Source organism: Hemitrygon akajei, chromosome 31 (assembly GCF_048418815.1).
Source record: "Hemitrygon akajei chromosome 31, sHemAka1.3, whole genome shotgun sequence".
Classification (NCBI taxonomy): Eukaryota; Metazoa; Chordata; class Chondrichthyes; order Myliobatiformes; family Dasyatidae; genus Hemitrygon; species Hemitrygon akajei.
In genome coordinates, this window is record NC_133154.1 from 16,321,617 (window position 1) to 16,346,207 (window position 24,591).

General features: G+C 41.3%; 1 protein-coding gene across 5 annotated transcripts in view; it reads right to left on the minus strand.

Annotated features, from left to right (window-relative positions):
- The window catches only part of tom1 (target of myb1 membrane trafficking protein), a 101,986-nt gene that overhangs the window by 73,751 nt on the left and 3,644 nt on the right, over window positions 1–24,591 (minus strand). For 4 of the 5 annotated variants that reach the window (XM_073033990.1, XM_073033987.1, XM_073033985.1 and 1 more), the window contains exon 2: window positions 4,632–4,716. In XM_073033990.1, the coding sequence (XP_072890091.1) occupies window positions 4,632–4,716 (85 nt within the window). Of the gene's footprint in view, window positions 1–4,631; window positions 4,717–7,495; window positions 7,535–24,591 lie in introns of those variants that run through there. The other variant, XM_073033988.1, reaches the window with a different exon arrangement.

Consider the following 24,591-nt stretch of genomic DNA (forward strand, 5'->3'; position numbering starts at 1 on the left):
CTTTCTCTCTCTTTTTCCCCCCTCACTATAATCTCTCCCCCCAGCCCTACCTTTCTTTCTCTTTTATTTCCCATAATTCTCCACCTTCCCCCTAGCCCATTTCCCTCCAGCCTATCACTTCCCAGCTCTCTACTTCATCCCTCCCCCCACTTCTTATCCCCCTTCGACCATCCCATGTTACTTCACTCCTGATGAAGGGTTTGGCCCGAAACGTCGTCACTACCTCCTCCCATAGATGCTGCCTGGCCTGCTGAGTTCTGCCAGCATTTTGTGTTTTTTATTTATTTCCAGATCAGCAGATTCACTCGTGTTGCCTTTCAATTCCATTAAAATACTGTAATAGATTACTAAGTATAAAAAGCACATTCCATGCATCTTACAATAATGTTTAAAGATTAAATCTAAGGGATGATTATAAATCCAATACACTAATGCAAATGATTGTAGAAGACAAAAAGGAAGCTTGGACAGGTCTTGAGCCAGTTACTTCAGTGTAAATATAGACCAGTTTGTACTAATTTCCAGAGAGTTTCACAAATTCTGACCATTTCTCCTCCTTCCTCTCTCGGCCAACAAGATATTGGAAAGTTACTTCTTTCAACATCTGCCCTTAGTCACTCCAGTGTAATATTATTGTGAAAACATCAACAAGTGCTGTAATGTGTTTTGGCTTTATTACAGGTTTTAATATAGATAAGCTGGTTATGCTTTTTTAACTAGGTTATTAATTCTAATCTTTCATTTCACAATGTTTTTAGAAAGAATAATTGGATTACTTCCATTGTTTTCTTCCAAAAATGTTTACAGAATCATAACGGAAATTATTTAGTGAATGCATATCTGGAAGGCTTTTTCATTGTTGACAAAATCATTGTTAATATACACATCTCCCCTCAACCTCACTGAGAAACATCATTCACATTATGCAGCCTTGCTGCTCTCAGCAACTACATAAACATTAGCAAACATGCCCTGTGGTCATACAATGTTGTTGGTTTATCCTAAATCTGAGTTACCAGACTGGCTTTACTAAGGGCACGGGGCAGTGTATTTTGTCGGTCATCAGGAACCTAATCAGCACTTTTATAAATTCCTATCTTATGTACCTCGAAGGACATCTGCAGTGGCGTCTTTACAAATATGATGCTCCACAGGTGCCACACATTCTGTTCAAACATTCTTTCTGTTTTGTGGGTTTTACATTCTGCTCATGGATGGTGTTGCAGTGGGGACAGGGGGATGTTTTATTTATTGACCTACACTGTGAAATAAAGCCAAGCCACCCAGCATTCCCCTAATTTATTCCCAGCCTAATCACAAGACAATTAACAATGACCAATTAACCTACAGTATGTCTTTGGACTGTGGGAGGAAACCAGAGCACCCAGAGGAAACCCACACAGTCATGGGGAGAATGTACAAACTCCTTACAGGCAGCAGCAGACTGATGGATTGTTTAGAATACTGTAAAACAGTAGATCTGATAGAGCAGAGATGCCATCCATACCTTCCTGCTCACTAAGTGCCAATAGACATTTGATGTGGTGATTTCCCACAAACACAAAGGAAATAAGCAGATTTCACTGTATTTATAAATTGTGTTTAACACTACCAAAATATTTCACAAGGCTCTGCTGGTAAATAAGGAAGCAACTGAATCAGAAGACTCTGGGCAGTGTGGAGGATCAGAGGGATCTTGGGGTCCCTAGGATGCACAAAGCAGCTGCTTTGAGGTTGACTCTGTAGTTAAGAAGGTGTATGGTGTATTGGCCTTCATCAATCGTGGAAATGAATTTAGGAGCCAAGAGGTAATGTTGCAGCTATATAGAACCCTGGCCAGACCCCACTTGGAGTACTGTGCTCATTTCTAGTCGCCTCACTACAGGAAGGATGTGAAAGCCATAGAAAGGGTGCAGAGGAGATTTATAAGGATGTTGCCTGGATTGGGGAGCATGCCTTATGAGAATAGGTTGAGTGAACTTGGCCTTTTCTCCTCGGAGCGACGGAGGATGAGAGGTGACCCGAGAGAGGTGTATAAGATGATGAGAGGCATTGATCGTGTGGATAGTCAGAGGCTTTTTCCCAGGGCTGAAATGGTTGCCACAAGAGGACTCAGGTTTAAGGTGCTGGGAAGTAGGTACAGAGGAGATATCAGGGGTAAGATTTTTACTCAGAGAGTGGTGAGTGCGAGGAATGGGCTGCCGGCAACGGTGGTGGAGGCGGATATGATAGGGTCTTTTAAGAGGCTTTTAGATAGGTACATGGAGCTTAGTAAAATAGAGGGCTATAGGTAAGCCTAGTAATTTCTAAGGTAGGGACATGCTCGACACAACTTTGTGGGCCGAAGGGCCTGTATTATGTTGTAGGTTTTCTATGTTTCTAATCAGTATCTCTGGCATATGTTATTAAATTTGTCTTTGTGGCAGCAGTACATTGCAATACATAATAATAGAGAAAAAAACTGAATTAAAGAAACATCAAATTAATTTAAATAAATTAAATAAGTAGTGCAAAAATAGAAATTAAACAAGTGGCAAGGTAGTGTTCATGGATTCATTGTCCATTCAGAAATCAGACAGCAGAGGGGAAGAAGCTGTTCCTGAATCATTGAGTGTGTGCCTTCAGGCTCCTGCACCTCCTTCTTGATGGTAGCAGTGAAAAGAGGGCACATCCAGGGTGATGAGGGTCCTTAATGATGGATACCACCCTTCTGAGGCACTGCTAGTGCCCACGATGGAGCTGACTAATTTTATAACTCTCAGCAGCGTACTTCTTAGCCGGCTGGTGGCATGGTGGCTTCAGCACTGGAGTTCGAATCCGGCCAGCTCCCTTGCACGCTTTCCATCCATTCTGGGCTGAGCATCAAGCTAGCAACCTCAGCCTCGTAAAAATAAGGAAGCCTGCTAAAAAAAAATGTCGTCACGACAGTGTCCCGATGACTCCGCTCCGAGTTAAGGGCTTTCTTCTTCTTCTTCTTCTTCACCAGCGTACTTCGATTCTGTGCAGTAGTCCCTCTGTACCTACAAACCAGTGATCCAGCCTGTCAGAATGCTCTCCACGGTACATCTGCAGAAATTTGCGAGTGTCTTTGGTGACATACCACATCTCCTCAAAATCCTAATGAAATATATCCGCAGTCATGCCTTCTTTACAGCTGCATTGATATGTTGGGCCCAGGATATATTCTCAGAGATGTCGACACACAGGAACTTGAAACTGATCACCCTTTCCCCTTCTGATCCCTCGCTGAGGACAGGTGTGTGTTCCCTCATCTTACCCTTTCTGAAGTCCACAATCAGTCCTTTGATCTTACTGACATCGAGTGCAAGGTTGTTGCTGTGACATCACTCAACCAGTAGATATATCTTGCTCCTGTACATCCTCTCTTCACTGTCTGAAATTCTGCCAACAATAGTTCTGTCCTCAGCAAGTTTAGAAGATGGCATTTGAGCTGTGCCTAGCCACACAGTCATGGGTGTAGAGAGAGTAGAGCAGTGGGCTAAGCACACATCCCTGAAGTGTACAAGTGCTGAATGTCAGCAAGGTGATGTTATTTCCTATCCATACAGATCGTGGTCTTCTAGTTAGGATGTCCAGGATCCAGTTGCAGAAATTACAAAGCGTGATCAGGACAATTCTCTAAACTGTTACTAGAACTAATTTCATTCACACAGAGCAGGTGCATTCCTCTGTAGAATAAACAGGCTGTTTGTTATGCTAGATCAAAGTACAATGGTCCAAAGGGACATTGCAATAAGGATAAACAAAGTTCAAAATAACATCAAAGCACAATGCATAATTAAATAACTCTCATCTCCCTCTACAGATTTCGTGGAAAGGTGAGTTCTCGCAAGCTCAAAATGAAAATTGGAAAATTAAGGTTAAGGAATCAGATTAAAGAACTGCACTAGATACAAAATACCTACAGCAAGCAATTTGCAAGTATTAATACCCTCACCATGGGGAAAGCATTTTTTTCTAATATGTTCCAATAACGACAAAATTTAGTTAAGTGAAATTTCTATTGGAGTGAATTTCACATCTGTCTATAATAGGATGGCATACTAGGCTCCATTCAATCTACAAGGTCTTACACAAGCACAGCACAAAGTTCAAAGTAAATTTATTATCAAAATACATACGCCACTATATACAACCCGGAGATTCATTTTCTTGTGGGCATTCACAGCATGTACAAGAAACACAACAGGATCAATGAAAGACCACCCTCCAACAGGGCAAACAACAACAATGTGCAAAAAAACAACAAACTGTGCAAATACAAAAAAGAAATAATAATAATAAGCAGCAATAAATATCAATGAGATGAAGAGTTCTTGAAAGCGAGTCTATTGGTTGTGAGAACAGTTCAGTGACGGGGCAAGTGAAGTGGTGTGAAGTTATCCCCATTGGTTCAAGTTCCTGATGACTGAGGGGTAATAGCTGTTCCTGCACCTAGTGGTGTGGGTTATGAGAGTTCTGTACCTTCTTCCTGATAGCAGCAGTGAGAAGAGAACATGGCCTAGATGGTGAAAGCATTCCACATCGTAATCTTCATAAATATTTAAATAAATCTATGGAATGTAGCATAGAACTAGCAGTCTTTGAACACCGTGCTATATCACACTCACCCATCTTCCGTCTCATTGATAATATCACATATCTCCATGTTCAGGCCCCAGTCCTCTGACTGCAAAGATCCATCTGTTGCTTGTTCTATTAAAAAGAAAGCGCATAAGAAACTGGCTTTAAGTGATTAAAGGATTACAGAGACACAGCTATTCAGTCGTGTCATATCTAACACTTAGCAAATATCTTACAGATATCATTGCATGGATGATTGTTTGCAAGTAAACAGTCATTGTCATGATCATATTCCAGGGTAATCCTCTCTCAAGATGGGCTATTACACCCAAGCTGTACTCTGATCTCTATAAACCACATCTAATAAGCATTCTCGGAAGATTTGATTCAAAATTCAAATTTATTTATCACATGTACATCAAAACAGTGGAAGGTGTCATTTGCATTAACAACCAACACACCCAAGGTAGGGGCAGCCCACCAAGTGTTGCCAGACATTAACAAATTTCATGACACATGCCAGCGATATGAAACCTGATTCTGATTACAGGCCTTTCCTTTCCTGAAAGACTTTTCACTCCACTCTACCCTTAATATCCTCAGATCAACTCTGAAGAGCCTAATTGAAAATAAAACTTTTAATGCAGTGAGAACATCAGCCCTTCACATGATGGTGATGAAGGGATTACTTAGATGGTCAGGATAATGGGGTGTATTCCAAAAGCCTTCTTCAAAATAGTACTACGCAACCTTTCCCATCCAAGCAGGAACACAGGAGTCTTGATTTTAAATTCTCAACCAAAGGCTGGTATCTCTGACAACGCAGCACTCTCTCAGTGCACCACGTTGGATTTCATTTTCTAGTCTACAAGATCTAGTAGCTGCAGCTGGCCTATGAACCAGCTGGTTACCTGGAAAACACAAGAGAAGCAACATGGAGCATAACTAAAGGGACTCTATTACAAGCTAGATATCATCCTGTTGTAATTTAAGCAAGGATCAACATGAATGATTTATGTTGGAAAACGTAGAACTATTAAGTCTCTATTTCAAGCATTTCACGGAACCATAGCTCTACTGGAGTTAACTTTCCACTCTCTTTCCCTACAAGGTTTGCTTTCTTTCTAACCCTGTCATTAGTGAAGTCCTCAGGGCCTCATAAGTAGCTTCCATGATATGATAATGGTAATGATAACTGCACTATGATGCTTCTGTGTTAGTGAACCTCTGGCGCCAACAGAGTATACCCACAACTCACCAACACTAATCGTACGCCTTTGGAAAGTGGAAGGAAACTGAAAAGCCTGGAGGAAACCCACACAGTCAGAGAGAGAGCACATGAACTCCTTTGCAGATGGTGGTAGGAACTGAAACCCAATTGTTAATCGCCATAGAGCATATATGTCAAACTCAAGGCCTGCGGGCCAAATCCGGCCCGCGGTGGAATTATCTTTGGCCCGCGAGATAATATCTAATTACTATGAAAGCTGGCCCCAGTAATCGAAGCGCCTATGGCGTATGATATGGCTAATGCTGAGTTTATTCAGGTACCAGATTTTCAGGGTTTTTAGTGTTTATTCGGCAGTCTTCTTCATAAGAAACGGAATTTGTAAAGTGAAACACTTTGTAGTTATAGCAGAGACTGAGACACATGAGAGCAGGCTGAAAAAACGGAGGCAACGAAAGCTGCGTTCACACACGTCCGACTGATCCGGCCCGCATGAAGCTGCATTTTGCTCAATCCGGCCCGTGACCTAAAATGAGTTTGACACCCCTGCCGAGCTAACAACTACGCTACCATACCGCCCCCAATGATGATCAGGAGGATACAGCAAATATTTCATCAATTCATGGAAATTCCTGGCTCTCAATCAATTAAAAATGGGAGAAAGGACTTGCAGTAAGACACTAAAAAATGAGAGTCTCCTAGTCACGTGAATACACGAGCTCTCTTGCAACTTACTACTTTACTGACATTTCATGCCCACTTGTGATGGAGCCTCTGGATTCTTCAGCCTCCTCAGAACCAAACAAAGTTAATCACTCTTGATGCCCTGGGACTGCCCGAGTACCACCATTACATTACAAAGCACGGAAATAAAGTGCAACCTCAGAAGATGTAGTACTCAGGTAAACATGAAGTACATAAAGAGAGTGTAACCCCGTCACCCGGCTCATAAGCAAACTCGGCTCATTAGCTGGCTCTGCTAACAGCCATGGGATTCAGCAGTGAGAAGGCCAGCTTTCATAAACAATACGCATCTAGAATCAACATGATTGGGGCTCAACCAAACAGGAACGTTGTGATGTTCTGATTAAAGAAACCTCGATTTGAGCAAAAGCTCTGTAAATACTGCCCATATACAATTGTCGGTCAGCAAGAAATAACAGGACATGCACTGCATAAAATTAAAAAGTGTATTTACAAATTTCAGCTTTATCTCAAACAGTTAGTAGGAAGGAGATAAGAAAATAAATACCAATTATAGTTAAACCAGTCCAAATGTGCACGTAAAGTTGGAGCTCATCCTGGAGTTTTCTCTTTACTCACGTGCTGGACCCACAGTCTGTGTGAAAGCACACACATTCCAAACTTCACACAAAGCCCATCTCAAACAAATGGGCTCTGTCTCGGGAGTATTGGCCCTTCTTCATCTGCACAAAGCACTTAGTGCAACACCAACGGTTCCTCCCACGGCATTCTCAGCCATCTTCCCTCCTGTCCTCTCCACAGCTCCCAGCCAAAAAGACCACACTGTCCATCACCAAACTCTCCAGAACTTTTTCTTACTTGGCTTACGCAGCATTCTGAGGCAGAACAGCAGGACTCCTATCTCTATAGCTGAAGCTAAAACATTCTACCAGCAGGACACACAGCTTTTGTAGAAAATTGCTAAGATGAAATACCTACAACACAGCAGTAGAAATCTTAACCAGGGCATTACAAGAGTTTTGATGCACGGCCAAGTTCTCAGAGTGAGAATGACACATGCAATGGTGTTGTTTTTACATTATGAACAAATCAATACCATCTGAATAGAACCAGTTCCATGTACTTCCCGCTAGTTCAACCCCGCTGGGAAGAACATTAACCAGTAATTGGACTACCTAGAGAACAGTGTGAACTGAAGGTCTAAATATAGAGACAGGGGTTATAAACCCTACTGGGGCACAGGCGGCCAACAGCAACTCTCCAGGGTCCTCTGTTCTGGGCCATTCTTCCAAGCTAGCTCCTGCTGGAACCCTTCTTCTTGGTGTAGCCTACCTCTTCCAGGGATGAGGTCTTTGGAGCTTTTGCTAGTGTTTTTGTAGCACTGGGTTTTTTATGGGATGGGTTTGCCAGCCCCATATCCAACCCTCCTCCTTTCGCAGCCTGCAACCGTCCACGTCAGAGTTCTGATGAATTACAGTTGAGGGGAACTTCACTGTGCTCTAAGATGTACCACAGATTTGATCACCATAACACAAAATAATGATGTATTTGGACCAAAGATATGGATGGGGAATACTGATCTTAAAGAGCCGTATCGGTCATTTCAATGAACAAGGGTGACTGGACATACATAACAGCACTGGTTAACTCTTGTGTTAGCTCAACATAGGCAACAAAAATAAAAAGCAAAAGGAGTCTGTCGAAATTAACCCACAATAATGGTCTGAAAGGTCCAAATTCTTTTGTGACCGCTCATTACGAAACAATCTAAAAACGTATTCCCCAAGATTGCTCGTGAGACACTTGCTCCTATGTGATTCAAGTTCTCTCTGCTATCCTGCCCAATAGTTATTCCTCAAATCAAGCACACAAACAGAATATTTGATCATTATTATATGGGTATTTGTTGAAATTCACTGGATGCAAGATGGCTGCCACAATTCTGACATTACATCGAAGACCTAAATGACTGAGCAGTTTAAAAGTATTTATTTGTTCTGGGATTTCTTGAGAACATGAAATACAAGTGTGGATGTCTGCTTGTCTCCTTTCTACATTACTTAGGCAGACAATAATCATTGCTTTTTAAATTATATTTTGATGCAAGCATTGCTGATAAACTCCAAATTTATTATCCATTTCTAATTGCCTTAGAAATGGCAATGATGATTCATCACCTTAAAACACTGCAGTCCTTCTAATGAAGGTACTATTGCACAGAGTGCTCTACGACTTAGATGATAAAAAAAACAAGCAGACTGCTTTGTCATGCATAATGTTGAGCTTCCTGAGAGTTACCGGAGCTGCACGTATCCAGCAAATGAAGAATAGTCCATTATAGTCCTGACTAGTGATTGTAGACACAAGATACTGGGGAGAAAGAATACAAAATGTAGAGGCATTTTAAAAGAGGGAGTGTCCTTAAAGCTGATGGCATGTGTTAAAATGGAAGCGATTTTTAAGGCCAGGAAAGAAACAAATTTAAGGGTGTAAAGCCTAGGGGAGATTACAGAGCTGATGAGGTGTAAAATCATTAAAGGATTTGAAAACAAGTAAAACCAATGGCCAAGGAGCCACTGGTGAAACACGCCGATGTTTTGCAGAGCAGCATAAACTTTGAACATGGCTGAATAAGGAGCCAATGTGTAGGTCAGTGAACACACAGGTAACGAGTCAACAGGACTCCAAGTTTGGACGATGGCCATGTTTTGGAATGATCCAGAAGTTAAGAATGGCACGAGAGGCAGATGAAGAGATTTCCATAAAGTTGAGGTTGGTGGTGGCAAAAGTGTAATGAGAACTTTCAGTAACTGATGAATCAATGCAGGCATTGAAGAGCTGGGTGCAGAGAGTAAATCTTTGGGGCGGATAAGGTGCTGGGACAGTAGAGTAGAGTAGATGGCATTGCTGCAGCCTCACAGCTTCATTGAAGACGGTTCAACCTTGACCTGAGACGCAAGGAAGACGGCAGATGCTGAAAATATGGATTGACACACACAAAATGCTGGAGGAACGTAGCAAGTTCAACAGCATCTATGAAGGGAAATAAACAGCTGACTTTTTGAGTCCTAATGAAGGGTCTCGCCCTGAAAAGCCTACTGTTTATTTCCCTCTATATGTGCTGCCTGACCTACTGAGTTTCTCCAGTGTTCAATCCTGACCTGAAGTTCTTTCTTTTAAAATGGGGTTTCCCAGTTTTCATGTGACATGTGGATATCTCCAGCTTCCTGCCAAATCCCAAAGATGTGGCTAGTGCAATCTGTTCCTAAGCAGGTGGGTGGTAAGAAAAAACTACAAAGTGGAATGAGAAAAGGTTAGAGAAGTGAAGGATGGGATTGATTTGGGTGCTATCGTGCCTGATGGGCCAAATAGCCTCTCATATCACAGGCAGATATGAAACTCAAACAGAAGCAAATCCAGTGTCCTCCTGAATGATGCTGTTATCTTTGCAGTAATGTGCATCCTTATTTAAGAAGAAATACGTCAAGCTTCAATGCATAACAGCATGATGTCAGACAACCTGCTTAGACCGCAAATGCAAGTTGTTTACTCTGGTTGGAAATGAAACAATGGAAATATAATGAAAGCAAATGCAAATCTAGAATAAACTGAAAACTAAAATCTAAGCAGTGTCATGAAATATTACCACAATACCCTTTCTTTATCTCACAGGGTAGAGCATATGGAGCACACATTGCTCCATCAACAGCCTGGGCAAGGAATAAAAAGTATCATGGCCATTCTTTTAGCTGTGCGAATCTTTACAAACTGAATTCCCATGAGTCTGTTTCTTATTCATCACACTCCTTTTTGGGTACGAAGAATCAGGCAGTGAATTTAATCTCGTGGCTAGGGAAGGGTCAGATGAGATCTGTACACGGCACCCTCAGTCGTGAACGCATTAGGAATGGTGAATGGGAAGACCTTTGAGCTTCGTCACACAGCTGGCGCCTCTGATGACACTTACCATCTTGTCACTATGGGCACGACTATGGAACAACATTCCCTAGCAACAGGTTATGCGCCTGGCCTGTTTGTGATACATACAAACCAACAAAACCAACTTAATCAGTTATGTAAATTGTTGGTTTCTGTTGGCTCAGCAACTACAACTGCAGAGATTACACTCACAAACTAGAGTACAGTTTGATAGGAAACTGATCCAATTATGATCAGTAACAATATCAACCAGATTGTTTTTGAAAACAGAAACAAAAGATACTAGAACATTTTAAATAGTTTTGAGTCATAAGACATAGGAGCAGAATGAGGCTATTCAGCCCATTGAGCCTTCACCATTCAGTCATGGCTGAGTTATCTTCCCTCACAAACCCATTTCCATCTTCTTTCCATAACCTTTGATGCCCTTATAAATCAAAGAAAGTCCGCTAGAACTAAAATCCCAAGAGTCATATGCCTTTCGGTCCACCACGCTCAGGCCAAGTATCAAGTACAGGTGGCCCCCGTTTCTCGAACGTTCACATTACAACACCTCACTGTTACGAAAGACCTACATTAGTTACCTGTTTTCGCTAAGAGTGTTTCACTTTTACGAGAAAAGGCAGCACGCGCACCGAGCAGCCAAGCTCCTCCCCCGGAACTGCATTCTAGCCGGCATTGCTTAAACACGTGCCTGTGAGCATCTGTGCTTTATCTCGATTTATTTTGTTTATCCGTTAGCAAGATGAGTTCTAAGGTATCAGCAAAGCCTAAAAGAGCTCGTAAGGGAGTTACACTTAGCATAAAACTAGATATAACTAAGTGTTTCGATCGTGATGAACGAAGTAAGGACACTGTCCACGCGTTGAACTTGCCTGCATCCAACATTCGCACTATTTATACGTAGAGAAAGAATCTTGAAAGCTGCCGATGTTACTGTTGGTTCTGCTCGTAGCAAAGTGGTCTCTTTCAGTCAGCATCCAATAATGGATAAAATGGAAAGTCTATTGCTTGAGTGGATTGGTGGGAAACTGACAGATGAAGAGCTGATGCAATTGCAAGAGGAAAGGATAACAATCAAAACCGAACACAGTAGCCAATGGCCCAGAAGTGAAGTCATCCAGGAACTGTACGTGAAGCAATTGCGTGAGATTTTCGTTGCAACTGACAACGCTACAATGTTTGCAGAAAAGTATGACTTCAATTTTGAAAGGGTACGTAGATTTAGGGCGGGTTTGCAGGATGTTTTGAGTGCTTACAAGAACTGTACAATAGAAAAATGCGTGAGGCTAAGCAGTCAAGCATACTCTTGTTTTTCAAGCCTTCCACGTCAGTCATAGCAGACGACGAACCTTGACCTTCGACATCGAGGCAGGCAGACATAGAAGACATTTGTGACCTGCCTGCCCTGATGGAAACAGACGAAGAGATGACACTCCAGTCTCCTCTACCTTCCACCACCCCAACCTCTGACGACTCAGCCTAACACACCATCATCAGTGTGCTCGCTGTCTTCCCGATTCCAGTAAGTGAAACTACACTGTACATACATTATTTCTACTTTATATAGGCCGTGTATTTTTATGTGTTATTTGGTATGATTTGGCAGCTTCATAGCTTAAAGTTTACTGGAGAGAGTGCTTCCGCTACGTTACTAGCGCTACAGTGAGATTATACGCTACACAGTGAGATTTTCACTACGCTAGACAGTGCTGCAATGATTGCAGAAAAGTATTTCTACTTTATATAGGCTGTGTATTTATCGTATCATTCCTGCTTTTACTATATGTTATTTTAGGTTTTATGTGTTAATTGGCATGATTTTGTAGGTTATTTTTTGGGTCTGGGAACTCACAAATTTTTCCCATATTAATAAATGGTAATTGCTTATTCACTTTATGACATTCCGGCTGACGAACCGTTTCATAGGAACACTCTACCTTCGGCTAGCGGGGGAAACCCGTACCCATCTACACAAATCCTATTTACTAGCACTTGGTCTGTGGCCTCATACACAATAGAGATTCAAGTTTTTGTCTAGATATTTCTAAAATATTGTGAGAGTACTCACTTCCCCATCTACAAGCATAAACCTCCAACCCTTATCTAAAACCTGCTATATGTCCTCCTGTTGTAGAGACCTCTGTTATGAGAGAGGTTTCCTGCTCTCTATTCTGTTTATGTCCCTCATAATTCTGTGTAATGATCAATCTGATCAAACTTCCAATATTCAATTTGTTCATATATATAGTAAGGAATACACCACCGGGTGCAGATATTCAATTGCAAAGCAATCCTACACCATCTTCTGCTTCTTATTACCAACCCAATTTTGGTTCCACTTTGCCCAGGTTCCCTAGGGTTCTCAACATTTGGACCAACCTCTTGGGGCAGTATAGCAGCATGTCAATTAGCATAACGCTATTACACTGCCAGTGACTTGGGTTCAATTCCTGCCGCTGTCTACAGGGGGTTTGTATGTTCTCCCCATGATCATGTGGGTTTCCTCCGGGTGCCCTGGCTTCCTCTCACATTCCAAAGACGCGTGGGTTAGTAAGTTAATTGGGTGTAATTAGGTGCTGCGGGCTCGTTAAGCCAGAAGGGCCTGTTACCGAGCTCGATCTCTAAACCTAAACCAAAAAAACTAATACCTCCCACGTAACAACCTATCACAGGCCTCCATGTAGCCCTCATCAATACATTTGGTTTCCCCTTTGAAGATTTCAGTCAGATTGTTCAGACTGACCCCCACCCCACCCTAGCTTTTTCTAAGTGCAGATTAATCCTGCCCCTCAGAAAGATTCCCAATAATTTTCCTACAACTGACATTAGACTCATAGATCAGTAATCACCTGGTTTATCTCTGATGCTCTTCAATAAAGTTACCACATATGCTGCCCTCTGATCATCTGACTGCTCCTCTGTAGTAAGGAAAGATTTTAAATATTCAGTCAAGGCCCCAGCAATCTCCTCCCCTGCCTCCTTTCACAGTCTGGGATACATCTCATCAGACCCTGGCATCTAAACCCACCAAGACAACTTATAGCCCTTTTTAAATAACATAATTTAGAACCTCATCCCCCCTATCATGAATTCTCCATCAAGGCTCTACTCCATGGTGAATATGGATGAGAAGTTTGTGTTTCTTCCTTCAGAGTTGCCCCAAATAAGCAGCTTCCCCGATTTAACTGATGGCCCAACTAACTGAATCCACTGTTTTTGAAGGAATCTGATGCTGTCCCTTACAATGAGCTTGGATCTTAGGTACCAGTCATTTGATAAACTTCCCAATAAACTTTTCTTTTTGAGTCTCTGAAAAAAACTGTCAATTTGACCGGTTTATTCTCATTTATGAATACTACAGTTTTATTGTCTCATGATCAGCAGCAGCTGTCATCCAATCCAAAGTCTAATATTCATTTGTTCGTGATGTGCTGTTGTCGTATGACGTGGTCGATCATGGTCTCACGACCATGATTGTTCTTGGCAAATTTTTCTACAGAAGTGGCTTGCCGTCGCCTTCTTCCGGGCCGTGTCTTTACAAGACGGGTGACCCCAGCCATTATCAACACTCACCAGAGACTGTCTGCCTGGCATCAGTGGTCACATAACCAGGACTTGTGATATGCACCAGCTGCTCAAATGACCATCCTGTGGCTTCATGAGACTAATTGGGGGGGGGGGGGGGGGGGGTGCTAAGCAGATGCTATACCTTACCCAAAAATGACCTGCAGGCTAGAGGAGGGAAGGAACACCTTATACCTCCTTTGATAGACATATCTCCACCCCACCATCCTAATATTAAGGTTGATGAATTCCTTCCTGCAACCTGGATTGTTATTGTGATGGTGGCTTCAATAGTAAAACTTGTTCCCCATCCTGACACAAGCAGCTAGCTCTGCCAGTACCCATGCTTAACAGAGCTGTACTGTGACAGTCTAAACTTAATTCATTTGCAAAGGTTTCAGGAAACAAACCCCTCCCCCTCATCCCTACCCCCGCTACCCATGTTATGTTGTAAGTTATAATTCAAAATGATATCAGTGAATTCATTGACACCATCGGGTAATCGTAAATGAATATTCTGTTCTTCCTAACACTGAAATCTCACAGCATTCACACACACTAAGGAACTGTACATTATGTGTGATAATAACAAACACATTCTGGCCATTGACTCAATGTTTATGCTCTTCCCTGCACCTTCTGGAATTTTCCACCAAACATGGCTGTGGAGATTCAGTTGCCAAATACCTCAATAGATTTAGTAAACAAGAAATGGTCTATCTTGACACCTTTCAAATCATTGCTTGGGACTTCAATCAAGTTTACTTGAAGAAATGTCTGTCCAATTATCATCAGCAAATCACCTGCAGCACCACTGCTACACAACCATAAGAAATGCCTACCATTCCATCCCTCGATCCCATTTCAGAAAACCTGATCTAACTGTCCTCCTCCTTACCTTCATACAGGCAAGAGGGTAAAGGACAAGGCTCCAGCAGCAAGAACAATGGAGAGGTGATCATGGGAGGCAGAGGAACTGCAATGGGAATGCTTAAGGGTTAGTGGACTGGGCCACGTTCAAGGACTCAACTGAACGAATAAGCCACAGTTGTCACAGACTTCATTAAGTCTGTCACGGGTAAGTGAATCCTCACAAGATTATTTAGAGTCTTTTCCAAGCAGAACCAAGAGATCCACCATCTGCTGAGGGTCAGATCAGTGGCATTCAGGCTTAGAAACAAGATGTGCACATATGACCTCCAGAAAGCCATCTCAGATGCAAAGTGACAATTCCAGACCAAATTGGAATCACAGAAGGATACTTGACCGCTATTACCTGCTCCAAAGTGAAACCATATATGATATATATGACAAGTTTTCATTCCCAGATAAGCTCAAAGCCTTTTATGCTCACTTTGAGCAAAAAAAACATGGAGGTACTTTCACAAACTTCCACAGCCCCCGATGACCCTGTAATTCTAGTCTCTGAGGCCAATGTGAGAGCATCCTTCAGGAAAGTGAACCCGTGGAAAGCATAAGTACCAGACAGGATACCTGGCTGAGTACTGAAGGCGTGTGCTGATCAACTGGCTGCAGCGTTTACTAATATCTTTAACTTCTCGGTTCAGCAGTCTGAGGTACTCACCTGCTTCAAGCAGGCTTCAATTATACTAGTGCCTAAGAAACGGTAATCTGCCTCAAAGACCATTGCCCAGTAACACATACATCCACTGTGATGAAGTGCTTTGAGAAGTTGGTCCTTTCAGCCCTGCATCGTACACCCGTCCACTTGCTCGCTTCCTTTTGCCCCACAACTGTGGGATATACATTCAGCCAGCTGGACACTGTGCTCAACATTTCCTTCTCCAAAACCTTTATCTGTTAAAATAAACCGATGTCCTTGTCACTGAGCAATTCCCAGTTTCCCTACTGTAAAACACACTTAGTTAGGGTCACCCTGAAATGAAATTATATTAGGACGTATTAGCCAGGGTCAATTGAATTCTTCAATCCCATAGGAAACCAATGATCTGTTCTTTATTACGGTACATTGCTGTGTTTGGAAGTCTGCCTTGCATTTTCTACATTCCAACAGGGAGGTCAAAAAGTTTTTTAATGGCTATATAGTGTTCTTGCACATCTCACGTGGAACTCAAAAGGTGCCATGTGAATATCTAAACACAGTTCCAAAGCTAGGGATCATTCTCACCATAGTTATTAGCTTGCATTCTTGATAGATACACTGGCAAGCAAACTATAGAAGGTGATGCAAATCTACCAAGCAACAATCAGACGGGAACCCCTCTCCCAGCCTATGTGCCTTCCCTAATTCTTAAGTACCACCTACTTTTAAGTTGAAAAAAATGCACAAACTGATCAACTCAAAAATAACGATATTCATTCTAAACACCATGCAAAACGGTGCTGATTGCTCAAGCAATCGTTGTTCACTCGAGTTAATGGCTTTTTCAGGAGAAATGGCATGGATTTTTTACAAAAACTTAAAACTGTATACTTTCAAACACAACTTGAGAAAAGTACGAATTGCAATCCAATTTCTGACCTGATCCTACAACATAAACAGAGGAACACACACTAAATGCTGGAGGAACTCAGCCATCCAGGCAGCATCGATGGAAAAGAATAAACAGTCCATGTTTCAGGCCGAGACCCTCTGGCAGGACTAGAAAAGAAGGAGAGAACTACGACACAATAGTTAAAGCACCCACGGCCCATTTCTACTCTAAAATGTCCCTAAGTAAAAAGAAATGACAATTAATTTTTCAGTGTTAATTTGTTTATATTTGGTATGTGTAAATTAGAATAGTCATACTTGAAGAGGTCTGTTCCCATAAATATACTGACTTGATGGAACAAAGAGCATTTTGATTTCTTAACAAAAACCTGGGGGACTGATTCCAAGTACACAAATAATGGGGAGTAGGTACAGTCCACACATTTGTTTGGAGAGTAGTGGAATGGGTTTGCCAGCTGCTGCCTGGGAACTCTATTTACAACATTTCTAATTTGCGAACCATCTGGGTTACAAGTAGTTCACATCCGAAGGACTGCAGCGCAGAATCAAATCAGCAGGAGTCTAGCAATTTTTCCCCAAAACAGAAGTCACAAATGATTTTCAAGCTGAAGTAAAAGAACCTTGGTTTACTCCAGGAAAGTCAAATTACAAATCCATCAAATATCAAAATCTGAAAGTTAAACCAATGAGCAATCAGGGTTGTTTACTATAAATCTCTGTAGCCTTGTTAGAAGGACATAGCAACCTCGTTTAAAATTACCCACTTGAATAGTAACTTATCTCAACAGTCTTGTGAAATAGCTAATAAAATGATCAAGCAAAATTTACTGACTGTAAAATATTAATTTCTGCTGAACAAGCTCATCTGGTACACTAGACTGTGCAGTACATCTAGTTTTTAAAAAAACACGTTAGGAACCTGTATTACAGGTAGCATGGGGGAAAATGCAGTGCTATGGAAAAGAGGAGGGGAAAAATTTAGTTGGACAGCCTTCTCAAAGATAGGTAAATGGTCTCCTTCTGTGCCATGAACATATACAAATGAACTTCACCTTTGTACATTTTTATATCAGATTATACTATCTCGGTTTACTTTCACACAACAAGGCCCTACAATAAAATAAATAACTAAAACAAGCTGTCTGGAGACCCATAATGAATTTTTAATTGACACATTGACTCAAGAGCCTATAGCTCATTAACAGTGACACCATATTTCCCAACTGCAAAGGACGTGCTTTAGTAATTTCCACCATCAGTCACACCCGAAGATTGCACTGCTGACTGGAATTGTTCATTCAGATGTACCGTGTAATTTCTACAGATGTACCACGGAGAGCATTCTAACTGGCTGCCTCACCTTCGGGTATGGAGGTTGGGGGGTGGGGTGCTACTGCAAAGGATCGAAATAAGCTGCAGCAAGTTGTAAAATTAGTCAGCCCGATCATGGGCACTAGGCTCTACAGTATCCAGGGCATCTTCAAGAAGGAATGCCTCAAAAAGGCAGCATCCATTATTAAGGACCTCCATCACCTAGGTCATGCCTTGTTCTCATCAGGAAAGCGGTAAAGAAGTCTGAAGGCATACACTCAACGATTAAACGATTCATGATTCAAGAACAGCTTCTTCTCCTCTGCCGTCCGATTTCTGAATGGACAATGAACCCACAAACACTACCTCACTACTTTTTTTAAATTTCTACTTCTGCACTAGTAATTTATAGTTAAATGTGTGTGTGTGTAGTATTATATACATATATATATATACACACACACACATGCATACTGTAATTTGGTTTTTTCTATATTATCATGTACCGTAATTCAATTTTTTTCATATTATTATGTACTGCATTTTACTGCTGCCACAAAGTTAACAAATTTCACAACATATGCCAGTGATATTGAACCTGATTCTGAATACACTTATTATATAAAGAAAACCTTCGTTCACCAAACAGTGCCGAAGAAATAACATTTTGTAATTTGGAAGGGTTGCTGCAGTTGGGCATTTGCTCTGTGCATTGTGGTTGGAAGAGACTTTTCCAGAAGGTTCCTGCTGTGTTAAATAAACCATAAACTACACTGTTCACTGCAATTCACAGCTTGTCAGCATAGCTCATTAGCTGATAAAGGATACATTATTTGATGACTAGTGGCTCAGAATAACTACATTACAATAGTACAGCATCAATTCCTAGGGCTGCACATTAAGCTATTCTAAATGCACACATCATTCCAAACAAGGCAGGGTCATAGTCAACGTTCCCTCTAAGGTGTGTGTGCACACACACATCTTTTGCTACTAGCACACAAAGGAATCTAAACTGCACGTCTAACTCATTGAAATATACTCATAAGTATATTTCACGATTGCACACAATCACATTTCCGGTTTCTGGTGTTGACAACGTGGAGTTTGCGATGATTTGTCTGCAGATTTTAGAACTAGTGTATTTATGCTGTTTTTAATAAAGAAATTATTGATTCCTTATGTCGAATTCCAAAGAAGCAAAAGGGCATTGAGCGCAAAAGAACTGCTAGTTCATTTAAAGTGGAATGGTTTAACGAAACAGTAGAAACTCCTACACAGAAAGCTCATGAGGTCAGGAATCTACAGCCACGAGAAATATTTATGTACAATCCAGAAACTGGTGCTACCCGCGTGTATTGTCGCAATGCAAGAGTTGCTGGAGAATTTGCAAGTGGAAAGAAGTGGAGTGATATTTGGAAACTTGATTTTTTTAAAGCGTCATTTAGCAAGGAAAAGCTCTGGCAAGAAAATCCTTCATTACCTGCTACAGGTTTACTACTTATGTTTTGACAGAGTGCAGATGAACGAGAGCAAAACTGATCAAACTCAGAGGAGATCAAAGTTCTTATTGACAGTGTTTTGCTCGCTGTTAAAATGAATACCTCTGTATATAAAATGCAGTGTGCACGTTGTTGCCACTGGGCAAAAAACTGCACAAGATTTTTGCACACACTGGTCGTTCCGAATTCGTGGGAACATGGTTCACAGTAGGCTGTCCTGAGTTAGCTATCGATAGTTCAGCCTGGTAGCAGCACAATCAGGACCTCAGTGAGCTGCTGAATATAACAATGTAACAACTGTTCTGTTTGGAATGTACTCCCGCAAGCATTGGGAGCTGGGTTCAATGTCAATGTCCTTACATCCAACTGTCACCTGCTGGACTTTAATTGGCCCTTCCCTTCAGGGACTTGAGAAAAGTGATCGAGCGTGACACAGTTTTCTTTTGCACACCTTAGGTGCTACAGAATATTTACACAGATTTTAACTTAAAATGCCGTGAACTGTGCAAATGCCAAAACTGCAGCAACATCTCTGTATAAAAGTAGTTACTACTTCCTTGTACAGACACTGCCCGACTGAGGATATTCTCCATTTTCAGATTTCCACTATTTGGAGGACTTTTTAAAATTATTACTGAAAACCAGTCTCATGTGAAATGATAATCAACACCCACAACATCACAAATTTCAACAGGTTGGGGTGGTTGCATTCCCAGAAAACCATCCATAATCACCGTTTTCTGAACGATGAAGCCACATCATAGCACCACGCTATTACAGCTCAGGACATTCTGGAGTTCAAAGTTTAATTCCAGTGCCATTCCGTAAGAAGTCTCTGTGGAAAGTGTGGATTTCCTCTGGGTCCTCTGGTTTCCTCCCACACTCCAAAGATGTCCCGGGTAGATTAACTGGCCATTGTAAATTGTCCCGTGCTTAGATTACAGGGTATTCGGGTCTCTCAGGGGTTGCTGGGACAGAATGGCTCAAAGGACCGGAAGTGCCTACTCCGCACTGTATCACGAAATAGAAATAATAAATAAAATAAAATCATCTGTGTAAGCGTCAGGTAACGCGTGCTGAAAAGAAAATGAAAATTGGCAAACAGAATCCATGAGAGCGATAGCCATAGCAAAGCCAGATTTCTGATCTTGCTGAGACAACCACTCAAGCAGGAGTTGCTACGATTTGCTTCAACAATTCTACATGGAGTGATGCATAAGCAGCAGAGCATCGTACAGCTTTGGCCCCCAATATTTCGGGCTATACTCGCATTGCACGCATTGTGTAGGTCAACTGGAATCATTTCTGGATCAGGAGGTTGATGCATGATGAAAGGTTGTGTGGGTTGGGCACTCACTCAAGAGTATACAGGCTCATATTCCACGTGTTTTTTGTTACTTTTTAAAAAAATATTTGCACTATTTGATCAAGGCACTTCAGCACTGAACCAGCTCTGCAACTGTTGCCTGCAACCATCGACACTCACCTCAGCCATGAACTGGCTCTGTGGCTGTGCATTCATTTTCAGGGACTGCAGTTAAAATTCTGTGTTACTTCTTTACTCTCTTTATTGTTCACATTTGTTCTACCCCCCCCCCCCCAATATAGAGGGTGTTTAATGGGCTTTGCATGTGGGTTTTTTTTTTAATGGGTTCTATTGTGTTTCTGTTCTGAGGCTACTTGTAAGATGAATCTCAAGGTTGTACACAGTATACATACTTTTGATAATAAATTTACTTTGAACAAGATATGATTTTATTGATGCTTTAGATTCTGAGGGGATGGCCAAAGAGGAAGATAGAAAATTGCTTTCTCTGGTGGCAGCATAGTTTTAAAATATGTAGTTGTCTATGTTAGACAGGGAGGAATTTCTCGTCTCAAAGGGATGAGAATTTTTGAAATGCTCGAATTCACATCGTAGTGGAAGCAAGAGTCACTGAGCACATTCAAGGCAGAGACTGACAAGCATTTAAACTGAAGGATATGAGGAGAAACTGGAAGGTGGCTGTTGGATCAGCCATAGTCTTACTGAATGGAGGACCGGTACTAATTAGTCCCATTCCCAATCCTAATTTTTATAAATCAGCATGCCTCACTGCAATTCTGACTGAAGATGGAGGAGGGTCATTTGATCCTGCACAAGGTCCTGGTCTATCGTAATGCTTCTTTGCCTTCCCCACACAATGCCTGCAACTCTTCAAGGGAGATCATTCAAACATTCAGGAATGAATAAGCATTGCTTGGTTCAATTAAGTATATAAAGTGCAGAATGAAGTTTCGCTTCCCAATAATAAAATGGAAAGCAACCCACAGAACGCTGGAGGAACGCAGCAGGCCGGGCAGCATTTATGGAAATGAATAAACAGTCTATTTATTCATTTTCATAGATGCTGCCTGTTCTGCTGAGTTCCTTTAGCATTTTGAGTGTGCTGCTTTGGATTTCAAGCACCTGCTGACTTTCTCATGTTTATGAGCTAAATAAAAGGCAGTGTTTTCTCATCTCCTTAAAAGCCTGAGAGACGTTCATGCTGCAAATCATAATTTCCTTCATAGACACCTATGCGTACATGTACTGGTGCATATGACAATAAACTAAACTTTGATGTTGAGGCGCTTACCTTCTAGTGAAGGAGCAATGAATCAGAGCACTTTTGGGGGGAAAGGTTAAGGAAACAAAGTGGAAATTGAGATTTCCACAATCTCAGAACATTTAGAAATGTTAAACATTTGGCAGCCAAACAAAAAGCAAATAGACAAAAACATCAAAACTGAGCTGATACAGGAATTACTTAAGGCAGATGGAATGCTAGCTTTCACTACAAGAGGACAGCAGTAATTGAACCTGTATGACAAGCAGACACAGGTTTAATGAGAATGTATTTAGAGTATTCAAACACGAGGAAATCTGCAGATGCTGGAAATTCAAACAACAACACACACAAAATGCTGGTAGAACACAGCAGGCTAGGCAGCATCTATAGGGAGAAGCGATGTCGACGTTTCGGGCCGAGACCCTTTGTCAGGATAGAGTATTCAATGTTGTCCATCTTAAGATTTGCCTCGGAACCACTGACCATTTGAGCAGAATGAGGCCATTAGGTTCTTCCAAGTCTCCTCTGTCATTTAATCATGGCTGTTTCATTGCATAACAGTTAGCAACATGCTTTACAACACCGGCTGAAAGATTGGAGTCCCGCCACTGCCTGTAAGGAGTTTGTACACTCTCCCCATGACCATGTGGGGTTTTCTGTGCGCCCTGGTTTGCTCCCACATTCAAAAGAGGTATGATTTAGGGTTAGTAAGTTGCGGGCTTCATTGGCAAGTCTTGCAGGCACAATCCTCACTGATTTGATTTGATGCAAAACGACGTATTTCACTGTATGTTTCAATATACATGTGACAAGTAAGCTAATCTTTCTCTTTTCCTTCTTCTTGCCTTCTCCCCGTATCAGCACCCTCTGGCTAGAAAAAAATTCACCCTCATTTTAGTTCTAAAGAGATGTTCTCTTCGAGGCTGTGCCCTCTGGTCTTATAGACTCTGCCACGATTAAAAGTATCATCTCCATGTCCACTCTATCTAAGCTTTTCAATACTTGGTAGGTTTCAATGAGATCACTTCTCTTTTTTTTTAAAAAGCTCCAATGAATACAGGCCCAGAGCCTTCCAACGCTCTTCGTATGGTAACCCTTTCATTCCTGTGAACTTCCAATGGACCCATTCACACACCAGCACATCATTTCCTTGATATGGGGCCCAAAACTGCTGACAATACTCCCAATGCCGTGAACAATTCCTCAGAAAGCCTCAGCATCACATCCGTACTTTAATATTCTAGTCCTCTCAACTGAATGCCAACATTGCATTTCACTTCCTTACCACCAACTCAAACTGCAAGTTAACTTTTTGGAAATACTCCAAAGTCCCTTTGCACCTGATTTTTGAATTCATTCCCCATTCAGAAAATAGTCTACGCCTATATTTTTTTTCTACCAATGTGCATGCACACACACTTCCCTACGCTGTATTCCATCTGCTTCTTCTTTGCCTGTTCTCCTTATCTGTCCAAGTCTTTTTGCAGATTTCCTGCTTCCTCAATCTCCACCTATCTGTGTGCATCTCTGCAAACTTGGTCACAAAGCCATCAATTCCTTCATCCAAATCACTGACATTTAATGTGAAAAGAAATGGTCCCAACACCAACCCCTGTGGAATCACTGGCAGCCAAAAAGGTCAGTTTTATTCCTACTCTTTGTCTTCTACCAGTCAGCCAATATTTTGTACATGCTGATAAAGAAAGGTCTGACCTAGCAGCGATATTAAAAGATCTTGATCGAAAGTATGACCTATCTCCAGATCCAACTATATATAATAAGCGTATTGAAATCCAATCCAAGTATAATCTTCTGCTGACTTACCCAATTGAACGACAGCTGTTGAGAGATAAAACTCAATTTTACATTCACGGGGATAGAACAGGTAGTTTATTAGCCAATCGCTTAAAATCTTTTACAGTTAATTGTCAAATCACAGAAATTTTTAAAGGTAATGGTACTAAGATATCTGACCATTCTGAAATTAACAACGTATTCAAAGACTTTTACCTTAAGTTGTATCAGTCTGACTCTTCTTTAGATGATACCTATATGAATGCTTTTTTCCAGTAATATCAACATTCCTACATTGTCTGCTGACAGCCTAACACAGTTAGATCAGCCTATTTCCAATGAAGAAGTGGCTGAGCCTATACGTGCTTTACATTCTTGTAAGACCCCAGGACCTGATGGCTTTCCTGGGGAGTTTTATATAACTTTCACTACGTTACTTACACCTTATTTATCCTCTGTTTTATCAGAGTCCTTTAAATCAGGTAAACTCCCTCAATCTTTTTATGAAGCTTTTATTTCTCTTATTCTTAAAAAAAAACCCAGCTGAATGTTCTTCATACAGCCTGATCTCTCTATTAAATGTTGATGCAAAAATCTTATCCAAAATCTTAGCTCGAAGACTTGTCAGTTATTGAATGTGATATATTCACCATCCAAAAAAATATCAGAGTGTATATTATCCTTAGATGCAGAAAAAGCCTTTGATAGGATTGAGTGGAATTATTTTTTTAAGACCTTAGAAAAGTTTAATTTTGGGCCTAATTTTATTTGTTGGGTTAAATTAATTTACTTGTCTCTTACCGCTCAGGTTATTACTAACTCTCAAATTTCTAAGCCCTTTAAATTACAGCGGGGAACGAGACAAGGTTGCCCTCTTAGTCCTTTACTTTTTGC